We start from the raw sequence: 23,919 nt of genomic DNA on the forward strand, positions 1-23,919 counted from the left end.
TCACTTAAAGAAGTGGGTCCTAGTGACAACTATATCTAGAGCCTGTTTTATATCTCTGTTCCTCAGGCTGTAAATGAAAGGGTTCAGCAAGGGTGTGACTACGGCATAAATAACATAAGCAACTATGTCTTTGTCACTGGAGTCCTGGAATGAAGAGAAAAAGTAAACGCCCGCAATTGTCCCGTAGTATAAAGCCACCACAAAGAGATGGGAACCACAGGTAGAAAAGGTTTTAAGGAATCTCTTTGTGGAGGGGGACCTCAAGGCAGTGCTTCCTATGTGAATATAAGAGCCCAGGATGCTACTCAGAGGCAAGATGAAAAGCACTCCTCCCTCCGTGAAGATGGCTAGCTTATTGAGGGAGATGTCTGAGCAGCTCAGCTTCAGGAGGGCAGTGAGGTCACAGAAGAAGTTGGGGATGATGGTATTACTGGCACAGAATGACAGCTGAGTCAAGGGGAGGGTGTGCAGCAGGGCATGGACACAACAGAGGAACCAGGACCCAGCAACTAAGCAGACACAGAGCTCCTCCCTCATGACGGTGATGTAGCGCAGAGGATGACAGACGGCCACATACCTGTCATAGGCCATCACCGCAAGAAGGAAATTGTCCAGGCAGCCAAACACAATGAAAAAATACATCTGAGAGATGCATCCCTTGTAGGAGATGGAATGTTGCTGAGTCTGAATGTTCATCAGCATTTTGGGAACTGTAATGGATGAAAGGGAGATGTCAGAGAAGGCCAAGTGGCTGAGGAAGAAGTACATGGGGGTGTGGAGGTGATGGTCCAGCCTGATGAGCAGGATGATGAGCAGGTTCCCCAGCACTGTGGTCAGGTACATGGCCAGGAACAGGGCGAAGAAGATGCCCCACTGCTGTGGTCTGATGGGGAGCCCCAGGAGGAGGAACTCAGACACACTGCTCTGGTTCTCCATCCTCGTGCTGCTCTTCAGAAGTAGAAAAAGATGGAACACACATGAGCATGGCCATCACATTATTGCAGTGATCTTTTCTGTATGATTCTTCTTCTTGGATTTAAATGCAAGGAATTTGCATAAAATACTGAAGAATTATTCACAGTTTAGTTTCTGCTTACTTTCTACTTAAACGCAACCAATTTTGCTAGTACCCATTTGATACTGAATGCCACTTCCTTATCTGCACTACAATAATAAAAGTTCTGGCACTCAAATGCTACCCAGCACATCACATGTGCATGTTGGGTCATTTAAATTTACATTTTGAGGTTTTTTGCCTGTTTTGGAACAGAAATATATTCCTTTTTTCTAAATGTTTATGGACAAATACTCATTGTAACACAATAAATTTCATGAAGATATTTTCATTTAAGTATGTCTTGTGTCAAGGTTGAATGTAAAAATAAAAGTATGTCTTGTATCATGTTTACCTTCACACTGTCCAACACCCACCAATTACCCATCTCCTCCTTAACTTTCATGATGCTTATGTCAATTTCTTTAAATTATTGGTGCATGAATAAATAAGCATCTCCCGTTCTAACTCCAATGGTGTATCACACCTTCGCATTAAAGAATGTCTTGCTGAAGAAACTAAGGTCACCAGCAGTTTGCTTAACCCATGTTTACTGGGAAAGAGTATTGGCGCGATCACACATTCATGTATAATAAGTGCATGAACAGTAGCAGTGATCCAACAGCCAGGTCCCTGTGTAGGAGACCGTGCCTTCATATTAAGTCATATCAAGTCTCAGTACTTTACTCTGAAATGAGAAATGGACAGTAAGAAAGAGGCATCCATCATTTATAAGGGCTGTGTTTGTTTATTTGTTTGTTTTTCCAAGCTACTAAAAGTTAATTATTTATTTTTTTTCTACAACATAATATAGCTCTTCTTGGGAAAAGAGAATAAAAAAATGTAAAACTTCATATGTACAATTTTAATATAGCCAAATATAGAGCATTAAGTGGTGATTATCAATTATTTTTTAAAACAATGTAAAACACCTTAAATTAAATTGTACTGAGTCTTTCCAAATTACCTGTCACCAAAACTGGTTGAGGATGATTTCCAAGACAGCATTAATTTAGCATCAAATACTATTATAAATGTTTTGCACACATTTTCCAATTCAATCTCCATCACCATTCAGTTATGAGCACATTATCTTACTCATTTTAAGAGTGAGTAAACAAAGCCAGAGTGTCTAAGTCTGCAAGCAAAGGTAACAGGTAAAATCATGATGTATGTTTGTGTCCATGCTCTTAATAGAATCATAATCATCACTCACCCAAATATCCAAGGATGTTATACAGTGTCCACTACTCTTTTCAAAAGTCCTACAAAAGGGTGCCACTCATAATTTATACATAGTGCAGTTTACAAAAGATTTCCACTTTTTAACTTCTTTCAAAGCAGTAAGTATACATTTGGGGCCAGTGAGATTGTTGCGGTAGTTCTCAACCTGTGGTTTGGGCACCTTTGACAAACCTCTATCTCCAAAAAAATTATAATACATAACAGTAGCAAATACCAGTTATGAAGTAGCAACAAAGATAGTTTTATGGGTTGATGTCACCACAACACAAGAAACTGTGTGGATTGCAGCATTAGGAAGATGGAGAACCTCTGATTTAGTGACTAAAAGTTCTTGTCACCAAACCTGATGGCCTGAGCTTGACCCCCGGATCCCATGTGGTGAAAGGAGACAACCAACTCCAAGTCTCCCCTTGACCTGTGTACTTGTTCTGTAGCATGTGTGCATTCACACACATACACAAACACATACACATACACACACACATACACATACACATAGAGAAGGGCATGTGGGAGAGTAACACAAATAAACAAATTCATTGAGCTTGACCTTGGACCGAGATATTGTGAAAGGATACATGACTTGGACAGGGCATTGTAGCGAGTCATCCTGTAGGAACTTGCACCTCACCAAGACACAGGCTTTTACTGAACATAGTCCCCAAAGAAGATTGTGACCTGACACCAATGCAGACACCAGGCTTCTCACTTGATAGAGTCTGTATCACCTCAGAAAGCCAGAGGAAACCACTAATGAACCCTGAACACTACTATAGGCAAATCTTGCAGTAGGTATTCAGCCTGCAACCTTGAAGTGTGAAGGCAAGTCAGAATAGGCCAGTTTCCTCTGTTTTCCATTGTTCCTTCCTCAGATAATAGTGAACTAATGAGCCTCCACCACCCAGACATTGAATCTTGGGAAAGACAATAATTTCTTTTTACTGACTACAATAAACCAAACATGGCACTGAGTACTTTATATACACTGGCATCATTAGTCCACAAAATACATCTATAAGTTGACATGGTCACTGTCCTTGAGTAATGAGGAATCTGTTTCTAAACTGAACTCTTAGCATGAGTTCATGATGGTAATGAAATACATATGAGCCTTTCTGCCCAGTGCAGAATAACAACTGGCCACCAAGGGATATTTGACATTCCAGGGACTAATGAAAGCCCCTAGACCACACCAATGAAACAGACATGCACAGTGAGTGCACACACCCATGCAGACACTTGCACTGCTGATTTGTGATTTCTCACCAGCTACAGTTGTCTTGGTGAGAGGATGTCACCTACAGAGACATAAGAACAAAATATAAAACTAGTCACACAGACTCACTTTAAAACCAACACAACACATTAAACAATACAAAAAAATTACATATCAGAGGAATGAGCTCATACTCTGATTATAGACACACACACACACACACACACACACACACACACACACACACACGGTAACCAAAATACAAAGTTAAATACATCATGGAAAGCCATACAAAAATATATCAATTACATAGATATACCTCAAATCTTAGGAAGACAAAAACTACACAGTGTACACATGTGCACAGCCCACTCAGAATAATGGTTCTGGTTGCCACCGACATACATGAAGATTTTTAGTCAGCAAATCTCTGATCTCCTTTTACTCACAGGCATAAAACATAAACATTACCTTGAAATGATCCAGATGGCAACACACACTCATGCATGCATGCATACGCACACACACACACACACACACACACACACACACACACAACTCTCAAAGGCATGCAATCATATACCAAGCATAACTCACAAAATACAAGCTCACACATGCCCACATGTGTAAAAACAAGAAAATACAGAACATGATTTCAGACTGCTGAATACATATTATATCTTCAGACCTTTCAGTCTTTTCTGAATGGTCTGTGTCTTCACATAGATGAAAATAAAGGAGGAAACAGAATGAGAGCATAGAAAATATTTTAGACCAAATGGACTGATTTGGGGACTACCAAACAGAAATAAATGGACTACTCTCATGGGTGCAATTCAGAACTGTGTGTTCTGGATCTAGAGGAGTAAACTAGCCAATTACATAAAACACACACACACACACACACACACACACACACACACACAGAGAGAGAGAGAGAGAGAGAGAGAGAGAGAGAGAGAGAGAGGTGGTGGTGGTGGTGGTGGAATGAAGTACATATGCAAAGACACAGAGACACAGAGACACACCTTGCCCTCCAAGAGCTCCCAGCTCCCAGTGATCTCTGCCAGCCCTGGCACCTGATAACCCACTTCTCTTAGCCCTTTGGTTCCATTAAGGCTACCAAGAACAAAAAGATCAATGGACATCTTTTGTCACCACAAGACCTTCTGACCTTAAGCTCCAGAATATAAGCAGGATACCAAAAGCCAGAAGGAGAGTCCCAGAGCTCCTGGTTAGGAAAAGAATGAAGCAGAATAATTAGCTTCAATTCCTGCCAGTCCTTGGGGATGAGTCTGCATGGGGGCTAGGGCAGAAAAGGCCAGGGAGTAGAGCAGGCACTGAGCTGCCAGAGTCACCTAAACATGTGTCTTCGATGTCAAGTATATTATATTAGTCATGGATCCATCACTACCACAAAATACCTGAGACAGTAAACTTGTGGAGTCCAGGACTATTTTATCCCAGTTTTAGAGGTTCTGGCCCATGATCAGTTGCCTCCATTGTTTCCTGCCTGTGCTGAAGAAATGTGTCATGTTGGGAGTGCATGGGAGAAAGGCCTGTTTGTGTCATTAGCATGAAACAGCAGGAAGTCCAACAGACACCCTTGCCTCAGACCCCACTTATTAAAGTTTTTCTCACCTTACAGTACTGCCACACTGGGACCAAGCCTTCAACATGAACCTTTGAGTGAGACCCAGTCAAGGGTCTTTGCTGGATCTCAATAAAATATACAATTATGTCACGCAGAAACGGGAATTTTTTCCTTTCCTATTTTTAGTCCTTTGATGTCATTCTCTTTTATTTTTCTTGGTGTGGAAATGTTCCTTTTCTATAACTACAGACAAGTACAAGTTGATGAATTATGTAAGCAAAAAAAAAATTAAGGTCATCAGTCTGAGGATTGTCGATTGAGCTCTACCATGAAGATCCAATCTGCTTACAATGAGCTCGTGGCTGTGAGGACATACTAATGGAAAAGAAGCTGCCTGAGAGTCATCAGACTGGCAAATGATTGACTTTTTAAAAAATACTTTTTTATTTTTTATTAATTTATTCTTTTTACATCTCAATGGTTATCCCATCCCTTGTTTCCTCCCATTCTTCCCTCCCTCCCATTTTCCCCTTATTCCCCTCCCCTATGACTGTTCCTGAGGGGGATTATCTCCCCCTGTATATGCTCATAGGGTATCAAGTCTCTTCTTGGTAACCTGCTGTCCTTCCTTTTATTTTATTACTCATGTATAAAACAAACTACATACATCAGGGAGAACCATGTGACAATCATGAGAATAATGAGTCCTATACATATTACATTCATAGTGAATTGGCCATCTGCATTCATCCCATTTGAAGTAAGTGTCTTTTTTGTCTTGTTGGGTCTAAATTTCCAAATGAAATTCAATATCTATCCTATCTCAACTCCAATAGCTTAACTTCTTTAACTTAATCTAAGACAATCTTGTCCCCTAATCAACTATCCCTTGGTTGTAAAACTATACTATCTTGTCTTCAATGTCCCTCAGAGAATTGAGAAGGAATAAAACTTAAATTCCTGAGTGAACCAGCAGTGTGGGTTAGCAGCTTCCAAAATGTACAAACTGACTTAAGACAGTTTACTGCCTGACCAGTCACCCAATACACTTTATAACATTGGAGCCTCATCTTCAGCTTTCTGGCCTAATATCTCTGCCAGACTTGTTTGCAGGGCAGGAACTGTTGAGGACTTGCTTATCCTGACTTGGCAGAGTACAGCCATAGACTCTGCCTGCATCTAAGTTGTCCATTTTTTAGGCAGATTCTGTTTGTGGCAGGAACAAGGACATTTTGCCCAATGGTTGGTTTGCCACCTTTGAAGCCATTTCCATAAAGAGGCTCTTTTATGCTCATCATCTTCTTTGAGGCTAGCTGGGTGTTGTCAGGAGTCCACTTGTCGAAGAAATTTAGGATTGTAAGAACAACTTTAAATGCCACATTCTGTGTGTCTTTGAGGCTTTTGAAGACCTTATTCAACTAATTTACTACATATATCAATAGAGTCATATCTATCTGTTAGACTTAGGATATATATTCTTGTGGTACAATCTGCCAAGTTTTGATGTACACATGTTTTGTATCAGTATACTAAATTCTATGGCAATGACTTAGATATAACCTTCCTTATAAGTAACAATTAAGGCCTTGAGTTAAAGAGTAGGTTCAATCATCTACCTTTTGTGCTATCCTCCCTCTATGTTCCTAAATCTCCCTTTCTTTCCTTTCAGCTCCCATATTCTTGCCTATGTATGCAAGATAAAGGCAAAGAGAGACATTCCTGCATTTCTCCTAATTTTTCTCTGTATAAGACCAATAATGACTTCTGGCTACCTCCCGATGAGAATAACCATTCGTAGATCAAGCGAGCAAACAGCAACCTATACAACTCCCCCACACACCCCCTCCCACTTTGAGGGAGTGGGGCATCATTCTCTTAAGGTTTCTCCAGGTTCAACTGGAGCAAAAAATACCTTGGAATGGGCACCCAAAAATTGGAGACAATGGTTAAGCAATCTAGTGACTGCATTTGTGGTTCAGTTTCTAAATGTTGAGAGATCCCAGGCTTAGTAGGAGACTGAAATTGGTGGTCCAAATTGGATCAGAAATTTTCTACAATGTTCTCCATGAAGCTGTCCAAATCTGTTAGGTAAAAGCAACAGAAAAATTATTGACTTTTATGTGAGTTTTACATGTGCTAAGATTAGAATAGCTCAGAATCTACCCAGCATAGTACCTACAGCTTAATAATAAATCAGTCTTTCCCAATAAATCATTGGGAAACTCTCTGGTTAATGAAAACTGCTGATATGACAACCTCCTGTATTAATTAATATAGAAAGAATGATTATTCCTTCTACATTCCCTTTCGTCCAAAGGCTCAAAGATCATAGAAGAAGAAATAATGCAAAGATTGTAAGAACCAAAGGTAGTGGAAGGCCACAGGGAAAATGTTTTCAGTAACAACATGGCAGGGTCATGTATGAAGTCAAGAAGCTAAGACAGCATTTACAAGACATGTGCAAGACCAATCCAGACAAAATCCTAGAACAGATGGAAGAAGTGGGTATGAATTCTTACCCCTAGCTGAGGAGCTATTGGCAATTGATGGCTTTCAGGAACTGAGGAGTCAGCTTTAGTCAAGAATTTGGTCCATCATAGAAGCTATCTATGATCCAGTAGGTGTCCCCTATATCCATGCACAAGCTGGCATCACTAAGTGGACTCCATGGGAAAAGAGAGAGGCAGGGGAAGGGAGGGAATAAAAAACTGGCAGGGAATGTTGGTGGGTGTCTTAGATAGGGTTTCTATTAATTATAGTGTTGCTGTGATGAAACACCATGCCAAAGAAACTTGGGGAGGAAAGTGTTTATCTGGCCCACACTTCCACAGCACTGTTTCTCACTGAAGGAAGCATGGAAAGGAATTTAATCAGGAGGTGATGCAGAGGCCATGGAGGAAAGTTTCTCATGTTCCCATGACTTGCTCAGCCTACTTTCTTATAGAACCCAGGGCCACCAGCCCAGGGATGACCCACCTACAATGGGCTGGGCCCTCTCTTGCCAATCACTAAGAAAATGCCTTACAGGTGAATGTAATGGAGGCGTTTTTTCTCAGTTGATGTTCCCTCTTTTCAGATGACTCTAGCCTGTGTCAAGTTGATATAAAACTAGCCAAGACTTTGGGGTTTAAAAAAAGGAATTGTGGGAATTCCTTGTTTTTAATAGCTGAATAGTATTCCATAGTGTATATGTACCACAGTTTCTTTATCCATTCTTCTACTGAGGGACACTTAGGCTGTTTCCATGTTCTGGCTATTATGAATAGGGCTGCTATGAACATGGTTGAGCAAATTTTCTTGCTGTGTGCTGGAGCATCTTCTGGGTATATTCCAAGGAGTGGAATAGCTGGGTCCTGAGGAAGCCCTATTCCCATTTTTCTGAGATAGCACCAGATAGATTTCCAAAGTGGTTGTACTAGTTTGCATTCCCACCAGCAATGAAGGAGTGTTCCTCTCTCCCCACATCCTCGCCAGCATGTGGTGTCGCTTGAATTTTTGAGCTAGAAATGATCATAATGAGTGAGTTAACTCAGAAGCAGAAAGACTCAAATGGTATATACTCACTTATATCTGCATATTAGCCCAACGGGCATGTCCCACGAAAGCCTTCACTTACCAGGAAACAGAGACAGAGGAGAGGACATTCTAGTGGGACTCTAGATGTGAGATTCATGAGAGAAAGGCAAAGTAGAAGGACCCAGAGGGTCCTAGGAGCCTACAAGTAGAACATTATGATAGGCAGATTTGGGCACAGGGGTCCCACTCAAACTAGGCACCAGACAAGGACAATACAGGCGGTAAACCTTAAACCCCTACCCAGATCTAGACAATGGACAGAACACTCTCCACAGTAAAGTGGAGAGTGGGATATTACGTTCTCACACACTCTGGTGCCACACCTCTGACCATGTCCCCTGGATGGGGAGACCTGATGGCACTCAGAGGAAGGACAGCAGGTTACCAAGAAGAGACTTGATACCCTATGATCATATAGAGGGGGAGGTAATCCCCCTCAGGAACTGTCATAGGGGAGGGGAATAAGGGGAAAATGGGAGGGAGGGAAGAATGGGAGGATACAAGGGACGGGATAACCATTGAGATGTAACAAGAATAAATTAATAATAAAAAAAAAATAAAAATAAAAAATAAAAAAAGGAATTGATGACGAGAAGGTGGATTTTATCAAAACACATATATGAGTGCATAGAAGTTCTCAAGCTTTTTAATGCAAAATTGAGCTATCAGAGATTCTCTAGTCTAGTATGTTCAAGAATCCTAAGGGCATGAATTTTTAATCTTAGCCTTTCTGATGGGTGTAAGATGGAATCTCAGATTTGTTTTGATTTGCATTTCTCTGATGACTAAAGATGTTGAGCATTTCTTTAAGTGTTTCTCAGCCATTTGATATTCCTCTGTTAGTAATTCTCCATTTAATTCTGAGCCCCATTTCTCAATTGGATTATTTGGTTTGGTGGGTTTTTTATTTTTTATTTTTATTTATTTATTTATTTATTTTTACTTTATTAATTTATTCTTGTTACATCTCAATGGTTATCCCATCCCTTGTGTCCTCCCATTCTTCCCTCCCTCCCATTTTCCCCTTATTCCCCTCCCCTATGACTGTTCCTGAGGGGGATTACCTCCCCCTGTCCATGTTCATAGGGTATCAAGTCTCTTCTTGGTAACCTGCTGTCCTTCCTCTGAGTGCCACCAGGTCTCCCCCTCCAGGGGACATGGTCAAAGGTGAGGCACCAGAGTATGTGAGAAAGTAATATCCCACTCTCCACTCTACTGTGGAGAGTGTTCTGTCCATTGGCTAGATCTGGGTAGGGGTTTAAGGTTTACCGCCTGTATTTTCCTTGGCTGGTGCCTTAGTTTGAGTGGGACCCGTGGGCCCAAATCTGCCTATCATAATGTTCTACTTGTAGGCTTCTAGGACCCTCTGGATCCTTCTACTTTGTCATTCTTCCATGCTTCTCTCATCTAGAGTCCCACTAGAATGTCCTCCCCTCTGTCTCAGTTTCCTGGTAAGTGAAGGCTTTCATGGGACATGCCCCTTGGGCTAATATGCAGATATAAGTGAGTGTATACCATTTGAGTCTTTCTGCTTCTGGGTTAACTCACTCATTATGATCATTTCTAGCTCAATCCATTTATCCACAAATTTCGGGAATTCCTTGTTTTTAATAGCTGAATAGTATTCCATAGTGTATATGTACCACAGTTTCTTTATCCATTCTTCTACTGATGGACACTTAGGCTGTTTCCATGTTCTGGCTATTATGCATAAGGCTGCTATGAACATGGTTGAGCAAATTTTCTTGTTGTGTGCTGGAGCATCTTCTGGGTATATTCCAAGGAGTGGAATAGCTGGGTCTTGAGGAAGCCCTATTCCCATTTTTCTGAGATAGCACCAGATATATTTCCAAAGTGGTTGTACTAGTTTGCATTCCCACCAGCAATGAAGGAGTGTTCCTCTCTCCCCACATCCTCGCCAGCATGTGGTGTCGCTTGAATTTTTGATCTTAGCCATTCTGATGAGTGTAAGATGGAATCTCAGAGTTGCATTTCCCTGATGATTAAGGAGGTTGAGCATTTCTTTAAGTGTTTCTTTTTACTTTTTTTTCTCCTTTATTAATTTATTCTTGTTACATCTCAATGGTTATCCCATCCCTTGTATCCTCCCATTCTTCCCTCCCTCCCAATTTCCCCTTATTCCCCTCCCCTATGACTGTTCCTGAGGGGGATTACCTCCCCCTGTATATGTTCATAGGGTATCAAGTCTCTTCTTGGTAACCTGCTGTCCTTCCTCTGAGTGCCACCAGGTCTCCCCCTCCAGGGGACATGGTCAAAGGTGAGGCTAAAAGGTTGGAAGGTTTGGTGGTTTTTAATTTCTTGAGTTATTTACATATTTTGGATATTAGACCTTTGTCAGATGTAGGGTTGATTAAGATCTTTCCCCAGTCTGTAGGCTGTCACTTTGTTCTACTGAGAGTATCTCCTGCCTTACAGAAGCTTCTCAGCCTCATGAAGTCCCATTTATTAATTGTTGACCTTAAGTCCTGGGCTGCTGTTCTGTTCAGGACTTGTCTCCTGTGTCAATGTGTTCCAGGCTCTTCTTCGCTTTTTCTTCTAATGGATTTAGTATCTCTGGTTTTATGTTGCTATAACCCCTTAAAGAAGTTTTAGAACATACCACACTAATCCATAGTGACAAGAGTGGAGCCAAGGGCATCCCAGGCTGTGGGTAAGTGGAAGGAATGCTCTCTTCTCATGAGTTTATTGGGACACAGCCACACTCACTCTCATATCAATGGCTGATATCACATTGCAATAGTACAACTGAGGTAGTTTCAAGACAGCCATGTGCTTCACAAGGCCTAAAAGAGTTACTTTCTACTAACATTTGAAAACTGTCCACCAATCCGTACTCTATATATTCTTTCACAGCCATCCTCTACATCAACATAAAGAGTGTGCAACCAAAACTATTGCTACAGTTTCCAGAACTTCTGAATCCCTGCTTAGTCTCCTGAAATATTTGAGAACATCAGATTCGATTTTGTACAACTGTTAGTTTTTAAATGTAATAATAATATAGAGACCTGGAAATACAGATATAATGACATTAAATTGTTGTATAAAAAGACACTATAAATTCCACTTATATAAACATATGTGTTTATTAAGAAAAACATTTTGCAGGATTTTAGCAGCTTAACAATAGAATAGTTGTTCTCATGCCTGTATTACCTAGATTTTTGGCATAAGGGGAAATTAATTTTCTAAGTATCAAATAAAAAAAGCATTTTCACTTTGAAAAACTTTCCCAATATGACCTAGTGTAGAGAAATCTGACTGTGGCTGAGAATGTCTTCCCATCTCCCCTTGCGCTCACATTTACAGGCAAGGTGGCACTCTTCCTTGGACAGTTTTCTCAAAGTCTGCCCTTAGAAACACATGGCTGAGAATGACCTGACCTCAAAGCTCATGAATGAGTGTCTCTGGAGCTGCACTCCTTAACAAGTTCCCTAGGTGATTCTCCTGGATATCCAACTTTAGAGACCACTGCCCTAGGGCTTCTGTTCTGGAGGGAGTCAGAAGGAAATTGGGAAGTCAGTACATCTTTAACAGCTTTCTCTAGCTGAAAGCGTGGTTTCCAGTCCATTGTGTATTTTCTGTGGTGTAGAGAGTGGAGTCTTGACACCTGTGTTTCTGAAGCCCATGAATTTAGAAAGTTAAGATACAGGTTAAAGACTTTTCTCTGTCACTGAGGGGTTTGGACCATGAGGGTACACTGGATCTCCTAGAGGTGAGCCAAGAAGTTTCTGAGAGCTGGGTAGGCTAAGCATGAATTTCAGATCAAATGTGTGTGTGTGTGTGTGTGTGTGTGTGTGTGTGTGTGTGTGTGTGTCCAGGTGCTCAGCAAGTGTCTGTGCTCTTGATGAAGTAACTTTTTACTATAGTTCCTAGAGACAGGGATGTATCAGTCATCACTGGCCAATAACTCTCTCAAATTTCACCCCAAAGGCTTAGGTATTGAAGAAAAGTGACTGAGATAGTTGATTACACAGCCTGTCTGGGGGCCTTATATCATCATTTATGTTTTGTAGGTATCATGGTATATGATTATTTAGAGTAGCTAGTGAGTGACTAGTCCAGTGTTAACTTTCTTCAACATTCTCATTTAAGATGGCACTGAAAGTGTATGAAGAATATATCTAGTTAGAAAGCTCAACTTAGTAAAAACTGTCTTCATTCTCCAACTTTTTTAAAGAGTCCATTGATAATTTTCTGCCTCCATTCCCTAGAACAGTCTGACACTTATCGATTTATAAAGGTACTCTAGACAATTTTTTAGAGTGAAGAAAATATTTTTAACTAATACAAATAAAAAGCACAGAAAAAAATGGGAAAATATTTTTTTGTGTTTTCAAGTATTATTGGAGAATTTCATATAGTATATTTTGATTACACTTTGGAAAAATTATATTTTTTGAAGTTAGAAGAAAATAGTGACAAGAAACAATCAACTATCAAGCTATCATTAATACCAACACTTTGACATATTTCATGTCAAAATTTCTTTTTAACTGATGTCTTAATTTCATATTATATTTAGTTTCTCAGTTTTTAACTTAGCCACTGCATTATCATCAAAACACATTCTTTCTATTTTAAATACTTATTTAAACACCTATTAATTTTAAAGAAGGATGAATAATACTGGGAATGAAGTAGGTTAGTCATGTATGAAGAGCAAGGAGAAGGGTATGAGCAGTGAGAGACCAACCAAAATGAAGTACGTATGAAAATGTCATAAGAGAATCTTCTTTTGTAATTGAATTCAAAATGATAATAAAAAAATTTAAGAATGACTCTTCCATAAATTTAACAGTTACGTATAGATCCCACTGTAGTGATAAACTGCATTGAATCCTGGTGCCGGTCTTCTCATTTTCTCTCTTTTCCTCTTTGCAATGTTGTCTCGGCATACAATGGTGTGCACAGCCTCAGCGCTTCATCCTTCAGACCACACATCCCTGCAGATTCAAAATACTTGTGAGCAGTGACATCTTGGGGACTCAGGCTAGGTATTCTCGTTTTCTTGACTATTCAGGATTCTCATCATGGTAATTTGGCTACTCTTCAATAAGGGGCAAGAGGACATAGTGTGCTAATGTGGGATTGGAGGATGCTCAAACCAGAAAGAAGACTAAAGGAAAACATGAGTTGTCAGAGACACGAACCTCATAAGTTGGTCCAGCTTTTCCTGTGCATGAGAACTACAATGAGATCCTGACACCCTGCCTTGCTCACTCTTTGGGTGTGTGGAGCAGGCACTCAGCATTGATTTGGGCTTTAAATGAGCTCTTAAAAGCAATCAAAACATAGGTCTTCAACTCTTTTTCCTACACACTTGAGCATTGGTAACTTATGCTATAGAGTATTTCCAATGGAAGACAATAGGCTTCAGGGAAGGCCACAGATAGATTTTTAAAGGATACTTGATACTGATGACTAGAGGACCAGGGGCCGTGACTAGACTGCTCAGTCAATGGATGGCTCCAGATGCTAGAAGCCCAAAATGAGGAAGCTAAATAGGAACAAGTGATTCTGTTTTGGGGAACCTCTTGATTAGAAACAAAAGAAACAAAGTCCTCTTTCTATATTGGGTTATGTATTTTCATGAGGTCAAGAGAGGTCACTGATAGGCAGATTTGGGCCCAGGGGTCCCGCTCAAACTAAGGCACCAGCCAAGGAAAATACAGGCGATAACTTTAAACCCCTACCCAGATCTAGCCAATGGTCAGAACACTCTCCACAGTAGAGTGGAGAGTGGGATATGACTTTCTCACATACTCTGGTGCCTCACCTTTGACCATGTCCCCTGGAGGGGGAGACCTGGTGGCACTCAGAGGAAGGACAGCAGGTTATTGAGAAGAGACTTGATACCCTATGAGCATATACAGGGGGAGGTAATCCCCCTCAGGAACAGTCATAGGAAAGGGGAATAAGAGGAAAATGGGAGGGAGGGAAGAAGGGGAGGATACAAGGGATGGGATAACCATTGAGATGTAACAAGAATAAATTAATTTAAAAAATTTAAAAAAAGAGAGAGGTCACTGAGTCAGGAGATGATTAGAAATGATCTAAAAATTCTGGCAAGTAGGATAACTGTCAATAATTGTATAACAGCCATCAATAATATTTCTACTTGATGTCATAGTTAATAGCTATGTCTCCTTTCTCACAAAATTAATAAATAACAGAGACTTTGGCAATGTATTGTCTGTAGAGGCTATTTGTTTTTGCAGTGCTGAGATTGAACCTAAGGCTTTGTGCTTGCAGAATGAGTGATCTACCAGTGTGCCGTACTTCCAACAATCTATTTTTGACCCAAATTTATTTACATCTTTGTTATTGAACACTTTGAAATCTCCATCTTAGACTTTAACTAGTAATGCCAATTAAGTCACATTTCAAAAGTGCACACTACAATTTGAAGGTGAAAATTCCTCTCCTAAAACAATTGAGGTTTTTTCCTGACTGCACACAGCTGCAAGTTATCACATGATCTCTCTTGCCTTGTCTTCAGATGCTGATGAATGCTGGTGATGCCACTTGTTAAATATCTTCTTTGTTGGTGAATTCTCTCATTTCATGTGCAGACCACTTTAAATGACTGAGAAATATCATCATAGCACACTCACTATGAAAATGAATCCTATTTTATGTCCCTGATGTAAATCAATACCTGTTTGTTCCCTCTTTCTTAAATGTACTGTTGTCCACAGCAAAGAGAAAAGAAACATGAGGAGGGATAACAAGAGCAGTGTGTCAGAGTTCATCCTCCTGGGGCTCCCCATCCGGCCAGAGGACCAAGCCATGTTCTATGCCCTGTTCCTGGCCATGTACATGACCACAGTGCTGGGGAACCTGCTCATCATCCTGCTCATCAGGATGGACTCTCACCTCCACACCGCCATGTACTTCTTTCTCAGCCACTTGGCCTTCACAGACATCTCTTTCTCATCTGTCACTGTACCCAAGATGCTGAGGAACATGCAGACTCAGGATCCATCCATTCCCTATGCAGAGTGTATTACGCAGATGTATTTTTTTATATTATTCACTACTCTGGACATCTTCCTCCTCACTTCAATGGCATATGATCGGTATGTGGCCATTTGTCATGCCCTCCACTACACCACCATCATGAGAGATGAGCTGTGTATCTTACTGGTAGCTATGTCCTGGATATTGTCCTGTGCCAATGCTCTGTCTCACACTCTCCTCCTGGCTCAGTTGTCTTTCTGTGTCAACACCATTCCTCATTTCTTCTGTGACCTGGATGCCTTGCTAAAACTCTCATGCTCAGACATCTCCCTCAATGAGCTGGTCATTTTTACAGCAGGCACAACAGTCACTATTCTGCCACTAATATGCATCTTGATCTCTTACGGCCGCATTGGGACCACTATCCTAAAAGTTTCATCTACCAAAGGGATCTGCAAAGCATTGTCCACATGTAGCTCCCACCTCTCTGTGGTGGCTCTGTATTATGGTACAATTATTGGACTTTATCTTATACCTTCATCCAGCACTTCCAGTGACAAGGATATAGTTGCTTCTGTGATGTACACAGTGGTGACTCCATTGCTAAACCCCTTTATCTATAGCATAAGGAACAGAGACATGAAGGAGGCTTTGAAGAAGCTCTTCAACAGGGCTCTAATCTCAACTCAATGACATCTTTCATATCCTCACAAAAACTGATGTAGTTACATATCTCCATATACTAAATTCCCAATCATAGGCTTATCATAGAATGAGTGCTCAGTAAATATTTGATTACTCAAAGAGCATTCTGGCATACTTATTCTTTATTTTCCTTGTATCTCTTTAGTGTAAAAAGTGAACTCTGTGGTATTGTTGTCAATTTATATTGCCTCTACATTTGGAAATTACAGTGTTAGGGTAATTTAAATCACTCCTCTTATTTCCTGGAAATGTTTGTTCATAGGAATTGTTAGAAGATGCCAACAGTAGAAAGTTCTCAGAGTTTAAAAGGAGTATCATTTCCTTCCTTCACCTCCAATTCTGTACTCTTCTCATATAAAAAAGTGATAATGAGGGTGGGCCAGCAGTAGAAAATACACTACATGTTTTGTAACACAAAGAAATATTGTTGTGAGTTCAGCTGCTCCACTTCAGGACTTGAGGCAACTTGACTTCAAGAGCAGTGACAAAGAAAACCACAGTTTCCTTGATTAACTTTTGGACATGGATCCATGCTAGCAAAATCAGTTCCAACTGGTTCCATATGCATATATTATCTATCTATATGTAATTTTAAATAAAGAAGCTGTAAATGAAATGAGGTTGTCACATATATACATAAAATTAACATGTTTATCACTAAGTCTGAAGAGCTAGAGAGTTAGTTCCCTAGTCTTATAGATTCTGTTAGCTGGTAGCCATTTACCACATTACCTACTTTATGGCGGGCAGTGTTTCTATTTCTACTCACATATAACTAGAAAAAGGCATACCTCTGACATTGCAAACAATACTTTATTATAAAAATAAAATTATCATGCTTTTTTGCATGATTCTATGTGTTAGGCCACACACTAGTATCTTCTCCTATTTGTGCTACCTCTTTTGAGCCTCACAAAAACCCTTGAAAGTACATACTATCACATGTATTCTATAGTTAAGACTTAGCTCTTTGGCATGATTACATGAAGTAGAACAGGGGGAGATATAGGAAATACTGCCTTGATTATGGAAAAAAAACCTTAATGATTAAGAAAGCTTCCCACTGAGTTTTGAAGTGTGTGCAGGACTGAGATGTGAATTGGATAATTGACAGTCTAGACAGAGGGATTGAATAATCCAGGGATGTTACAACAACATGCTACATTCAAGGAAATTAAAAAGGGGTTGTGTTGCTAAAGCACAGGTGTATGAGACTTGAGAGGGCATCATATATGAATCTAGGCATGTAGATAAGTGTCTCACTCTGCAGGAGACAAGATGTCATAGTAACAAGTTTAGGTACAGATATTTCACAATTGGTTACCAACTGCCAATTGGAAATTGTCATTGTACATTGGGTAACAGACAATAAGTGCCTAGATAAATATCATGATATTAGGATGGAAAAGCATAATTTGGAGGCACGCCAGTTAGATCAGAGTAATGAAGGGAAGCAGAACTTCTCAGGAATGTTCCTTTCTTTGGCTTTGTAAACAGATGTTTAAGATGTTTTCTGGAAACCTAAATGGCTGAGACAATTTTGATTATGTTTAACAATGTTTAGCAATTGGGAAAGTAAGTCGAAGGCCATCTACTTTTACAATTTGAGTTCTAAGCAAATAAAATTAGATGCATTAAATAGGTAACTTGCATGAGCAGACTACTCATCAGTCACCTCTGATCCTAGTGAAAATCACATTGTACTACTAAGGTGAAAACACTTAACAGTAATTGTACTTTGGTGCAAATCATTGACTTACCACCAACAGGTTAGGAATGAGTATTCTTAGGGAGGGAGATGTTTAAATTTTGGGGTCAGGGGTCAAGATTATATATCAAGAAAGAAATCTATTTAGAATTTTAATACAATAAAAAATTTAGAAATATTAACAAAATAGGCTGGATGGAATCTAAGACTGTTAGACATTTGACTATGGACAAGCAATGGTGTCCCTTGGTCATCCTTTATATGCTGAACTGTCCTAAATCCTTACTACTGCAGAAAGCGAACACACACTCTGATCCCCTAGTTGGTTTGGTTGTTAAGACAGATAGTAGAAAATCATCAAGCCAAATATAGGAATCAAAATTCTATGGTCCCTATTTTAAAATTGTATCACTTATGTGGTTCTTGAAGGGGAGAAAGCCCAGTTTAGAGCTGAAGACAAATTTACAATTAAATAAGAAAAGAGGTTTCAATATTCTCATCGAGTGGTCACTAGAAGGCTACTGGTAGAGCTGCACAAGAAGACCAACAAGGCCAACAAATCTGATCCCAGGGAGACTGGGAGAAACTGATACACCAAACAAGGATCATGCATGGAGAGGACCTGGGCTCCCCACTCAGATGTAGCCAATAGGCAGCTCAGTCTTTATATGTATCCTCTAATAAGGGGAGCAGGGGCTGTCCCTGCTATGGACTCTGTTGCCTGCACTTTGATCACTTCCCCATGGCAGAGTGCCTTATCATGCCACAGAGGAAGAAGATGCAGGCAGTCCTAATGGGACTTGATAGACTGAGTTCAGTTAGTAGGGGAGAAGAGATCCATCTCTCTGAGGACTAGTGGAGTAGGGGGGCAAGGGAGGGGGCATGAAACCTACAGGAAATGAGAGAAGGGGCTCATGTAAAGTGAATAAATTTTAACTAAAAAAGAGTGTTTTCAGTCACCTTGACACATAAACAACAGAAAGGCTCAACAAAGAAAGAGAATTTCAGACCAATTTCTCTTATAAACATTTTTCATTATACATTGGGTAACAGACAATAAGTGCAATCTTATAAACATTGATGCAAAAATACACAATAAAACACTTGCCTCAGAGTTGAGACTTGATACCCTATGAGCATATACAGGGGGAAGAGGTCCCCATCAGTCATAGTCATAGGGGAAGGGAGTAAGGGGAAAATGGGAGGGAGGGAGGAATGTGAGGATACAAGGGATGGGATAACAATTGAGATGTAATATGAATAAATTAATAAAATATATTTTAAAAATACTTGCAAACCAAAACAAGAACATATAGAAAATATCATTCACCATGATCAAATAGTCTTCATCACAGGCATGCAGGGGTGGCTCAATATATGGAGATCCAAATCCATCAAGGTAATCCACCATATAAACAAACTGAAAGAAAAACCCACATGACCACATCCTTAGATAACAACAAAAAAAAATTTGACTAAATCCAACACCAATTCATGTTTAAAATGTTGAAAAGATCAGGGATACAAGACACATACCTAAACATAATAAAGGATGTATACAGCAGGCCAATAGCCAACATAAAATTAAACGGAGAGAAACTCAAAGAAATTCCACCAAAATCAGGGACTAGGCAAGGTTTCCCACTCTCTCCATATCTCTTCAATATAATAATTGAAGTTATAGCTAGAGACAACAAAAGGAGATCAAGGGGATACACATAGGAAATGAGGAAGTCAAAGTGTCACTATTCACAGTGACATGATAGTGTACATAAATCACCCTCAAAATTCCACCAGAGAACTCCTACAGCTAATTAACACCTTCAGCAAAGTGGCCAGAAAAAAATTAATTAAAAAAATCAGTAGCCCCTCCTGATTATAAATGACAAATGGGTTGAGAAAAAATTAGGGAAACTACACCCTTCATGATAGCCACAAGTAATATAAAGTATCTAGGTGTAACTCTACCCAAGCCAGTATATATGAAAGACTTGTATGAAAAAAAAACTTCAGATTGAAGAATATATCAATAGATAGCACCCTCAACAAATGGTGCTGGTTTAGCTGGATGTCCACATGTAGAAAAATTGAAATAGATCCATATTTATCACCCTACACAAAACTCAAGTCTGAGTGGATTAAGGAATTCAACATGAAACCAGATACACTAAATCTGTTAGAAGAAAAAGCGGTTGTGGGGAGTGTCAAATTCATTGATACAAGATACAACTTACTGAACATAACACCAATGCTTAGGCCCTAAGATCAACAATTAATCAATGGGACCTCTTGGAACTAAAAAGCTTCTGTAAGCCAAAGGATACTGTCAACAGAAGAAAACAACAGGCTACAGACTGGGAGAAGGTCTTCACAAATCCTACATTCGACAAAGGGCTAATGTCCAAAATATATGAAGAACTCAGGATATTAAACACTACCAAACCAAATAATCCAATTAAAAACTGGGTACATAGCTAAATTGAGAATTCTCAAGAGGAATATCAAATGGCTGAGAAACACTTAAAGAAATGCTCAACATCCTCAGTTATCAGGGAAATGCAAATCAAAATGACTCTGAGATTCCATTTTACACCTATCCATGTGGTTAAGACATAGAATTCAAATAACAGCACATTCTGATTAGGATGTTGAGAAAGGGGAACACACCTCCATTGCTGGTGGGAGTGCACATTTGTACAATCATTTTGGAAATCAATCTGGCATTTTCTCAGAAAATTGGGAATAGTGCTACTGGAAGAACCAGCCATAGAACTCCTGAGCATACACCTGAATGATGATCCACCATACAAGGACACTTGCTCAACTGTGTTCATAGTAGCCTTATTTGTAATAGCCAAAATCTGGAATCAACATAGGTGTCCCTCAAGCAAAGAATGGATAAAGAAACTCTGGGGCATTTACACAATGGAATACTCCTCAGCTATTAAAAACAAGGAATTCTTGAAATTTGAAGGCAAATGAATGGAACTAGAAAAGGTCATCCTGTGTAAGGTAACCCAGACACAGTAAGATACACATGGTATATACTCACTTTTAAGTGTATATTAGCCCAACATAGATGTCTTCTGAGAGTCTTCACCCAGTGGGTGATTGGGACAGATGCTGGGACTTGTTTCTGTACTCCAGGTGGAGTGCTAAGAGTGGTTTGGAAGAATGGGGGTATGGAAATACCCAGAGAGTTCAGAAGCCCCACACAGAGACCTTAAGGCAAGTGGATCTGGACGCAGGTGGAGACTGTTCAAACTGTTGCATCAATCAAGGACAATGCATGCAGTAAACCTAGAACCCCAGTTCAGATATAGCCAATGAACAGTTCATTCTCCAAGGTTCTGGGGAGAACAGGAACTGCCTCATATGAACTCTGGTGTCCCCAATTTGATCACTTGCCCTTGGTGGTGAGGTCTGGTGGGCATACAGAGGAAAGGGAAGCAGGCTATTCAGATGAGACTTGGTAGGCTGTGGTCATAAGGTGGGAGAGGAGGTCCCCTTCCGTCAGAGGTATAGGGGAGAGGAATAGGGAGGAAAAGAGAAGGAGGGTGGGAATGGGAAGACACAAGGTACAGGATAACCGTCAAGATGTAATATGAATAAATTATAATAAAAATTTTAAAGGTGTTTTCCTTTTGCTCTTGTTAAGTATCATATTTATATTTATACTTTTGTGTATCTGTGTATGAGCATGTACATGTCCATTCATGTATCCATGAAGGCCAGAAGAGGGTATTGTTTTTTCTGGGGTGGATTTATGGGTAGTTGTGAGCTGCCTGATCTGAGTACTGGAAATTGAACCTGGATCCACTGCAAGAGCAACAAGTGCTCTTATCTACTGAGCCATCTCTCCACACTCAACATTGAACATGTCTGAGCAGCAATGGGCAGAAGCAATGTGAAGAAATTTAACCACATTCCTGGAGAAACCCTTGCATAACTGTGGAAAGTTATATAGCCAGCACAGAGATATAAATGCTGAATCCAGTGATGGGAAATTCTTTACTTATTTTGGATTTCTTTGATTGTGGCATCTATCCTTTATGTCCCTTATGTCCCTTATATTCAAATATGTCCAAGGAGGAACTGATAATCTAGGATGAAATATCATGAGAAGAGAGACTTTTTCTTAGCTCTAGGCACATAGCAAATATTTGGTGAATATTCATTTAGCAAATGGATTTTGGAGAAGCATTTGTTACTTCTGGGTTGTGGTACCTATGAAAAATGACACCCATAGCACTATAGCTATCACTTGTTAGCATATACTACACTTGTTGTTGCATCAGATGCATTTCTGTGCCTATTTCATTCAATCTCCCAACTCATCTTATTAAATAGAAACCACTGAACCAAGTGTTGAGGTTCATGTCTGCAAATCTATCACCCAGGAGATTGAGGAAGGAGAACTGTGGTTAAAGGCCAACTCAGGCTACACAGTGAATGTAAAACTAGCCTGAGTTGTACATCAAGAAGGCCCTATCTTAAATAAGAAGACATAATTTATATGTAATATGAATAAATTAATAAAATATATTTTAAAAAGAAGACAGAATGGAGAAAATAAGAAACAAACAAGCAAGTAAATATTATTTCCTATAATCTTTGCTTCATAGAAGGGAAGTCTAAAAGCCCGGGAGGCTAATTAAATATCAATATCATAGCTAATATGTGTCCAGCTGCAAATTAAAAGAAAATTTGTTTGACATAGGTTTCTTCATTAAACATTACTCTCATTTTTAAGAAGAGAAAACTCTTTCATGACAGAGAAGCCTCTTTAGCCCTTGTTTCATATCCTTGTTCCTCAGGCTATAGATGAAGGGGTTCAACATGGGAGTCACCACTGTATACATTGCTGCAGCTGCAATATCCTTTTCTGCAGAGACTAAAGAGGGAGGGCACAAGTAGGCACTGAACAGTGTTCCATAGAAGACACAGACCACACAGAGATGGGAACCACAGGTAGAAAAGGCCTTTGTTCTGCCACCAGGGGTCCGAACCCTCAGAACAGCAAATACAATGTGGACATAGGAGACAACAATGCATACAAAGGGGACAATGAGCACTGTGCCTCCTAAGGCAAAGACCATTAGCTCATTGACATAAGTGTCAGAGCATGATAGCTTCAGGACAGGAGTAATGTCACAGAAAAAGTGAGCTATTTCCCCAACAACACAGAAGGACAGTCGAGCCATGAGGAGAGTGTGAGTCAGGGCAACTACATTGGTGAGGACCCAGCACAGGGCAAGCATCAGGGCACAGACTCGGGCACTCATGATTGTGGAATAGTGGAGAGGGCGGCAAATGGCCACATAGCGGTCATAGGCCATCACAGCCAGGAAGAAGCTGTCCAGATCACCAAACATCAAGAAGAAGTACATCTGGGTGAGACAACCTGTGTAGGAGATGGTACGGTGCTGAGTCTGAACATTAAACAGCACTTTGGTCACTGTAGAGGATATTAAACCCATGTCAGCAAAGGACAGGTTGGCTAAGAAGAAGTACATAGGAGTGTGGAGGTGCGGGTCAGAGCCAATGGCCAGGATGATGAGAACATTCCCAGTCACGGCTATAAGATACATACACAGGAAAAGTCCATAGAGCAGCTGTTGATGTTCTGGAAACCCTGATATTCCTTGTAGGAAAAACTCAGAGACACTGGATTGGTTTTCCATGAGTGTACATCATCTGGAGGTCAGAAAAGATAGAACGTTGGGTTGATTCTAAAGCTACAGGCACTAGCTTTAGAGCACCCCCACCCAGGCCTGTATTTATTTAATTATTTTTAACTTTAAAAAATTTTACTCTTATATATACATTTATATTGT

At 40.0% G+C, this 23,919-nt stretch overlaps 2 protein-coding genes across 2 annotated transcripts; one reads left to right on the plus strand and one right to left on the minus strand.

Annotated features, from left to right (window-relative positions):
• LOC311607299 (uncharacterized protein) lies at positions 1–23,766 on the minus strand (the record flags this gene model as incomplete). The annotated part of the gene is made up of 2 exons (XM_084798967.1): positions 1–948; positions 22,840–23,766. The coding sequence occupies 2 exons, from the start codon at positions 23,764–23,766 to the stop codon at positions 1–3; spliced, it is 1,875 nt and encodes a 624-aa protein (XP_084655093.1).
• On the plus strand, positions 15,401–16,362 carry LOC311606599 (olfactory receptor 1J4-like; the record flags this gene model as incomplete). Its single annotated transcript, XM_084797929.1, has 1 exon — positions 15,401–16,362. The coding sequence occupies exon 1, from the start codon at positions 15,424–15,426 to the stop codon at positions 16,360–16,362; it is 939 nt and encodes a 312-aa protein (XP_084654055.1). The 5' UTR covers positions 15,401–15,423.
• Positions 23,767–23,919: the final 153 nt, after the last annotated feature.

The sequence above is a fragment of the Acomys minous genome (genome assembly GCF_964271855.1).
Source record: "Acomys minous genome assembly, chromosome: 10".
Taxonomy (NCBI): Eukaryota; Metazoa; Chordata; class Mammalia; order Rodentia; family Muridae; genus Acomys; species Acomys minous.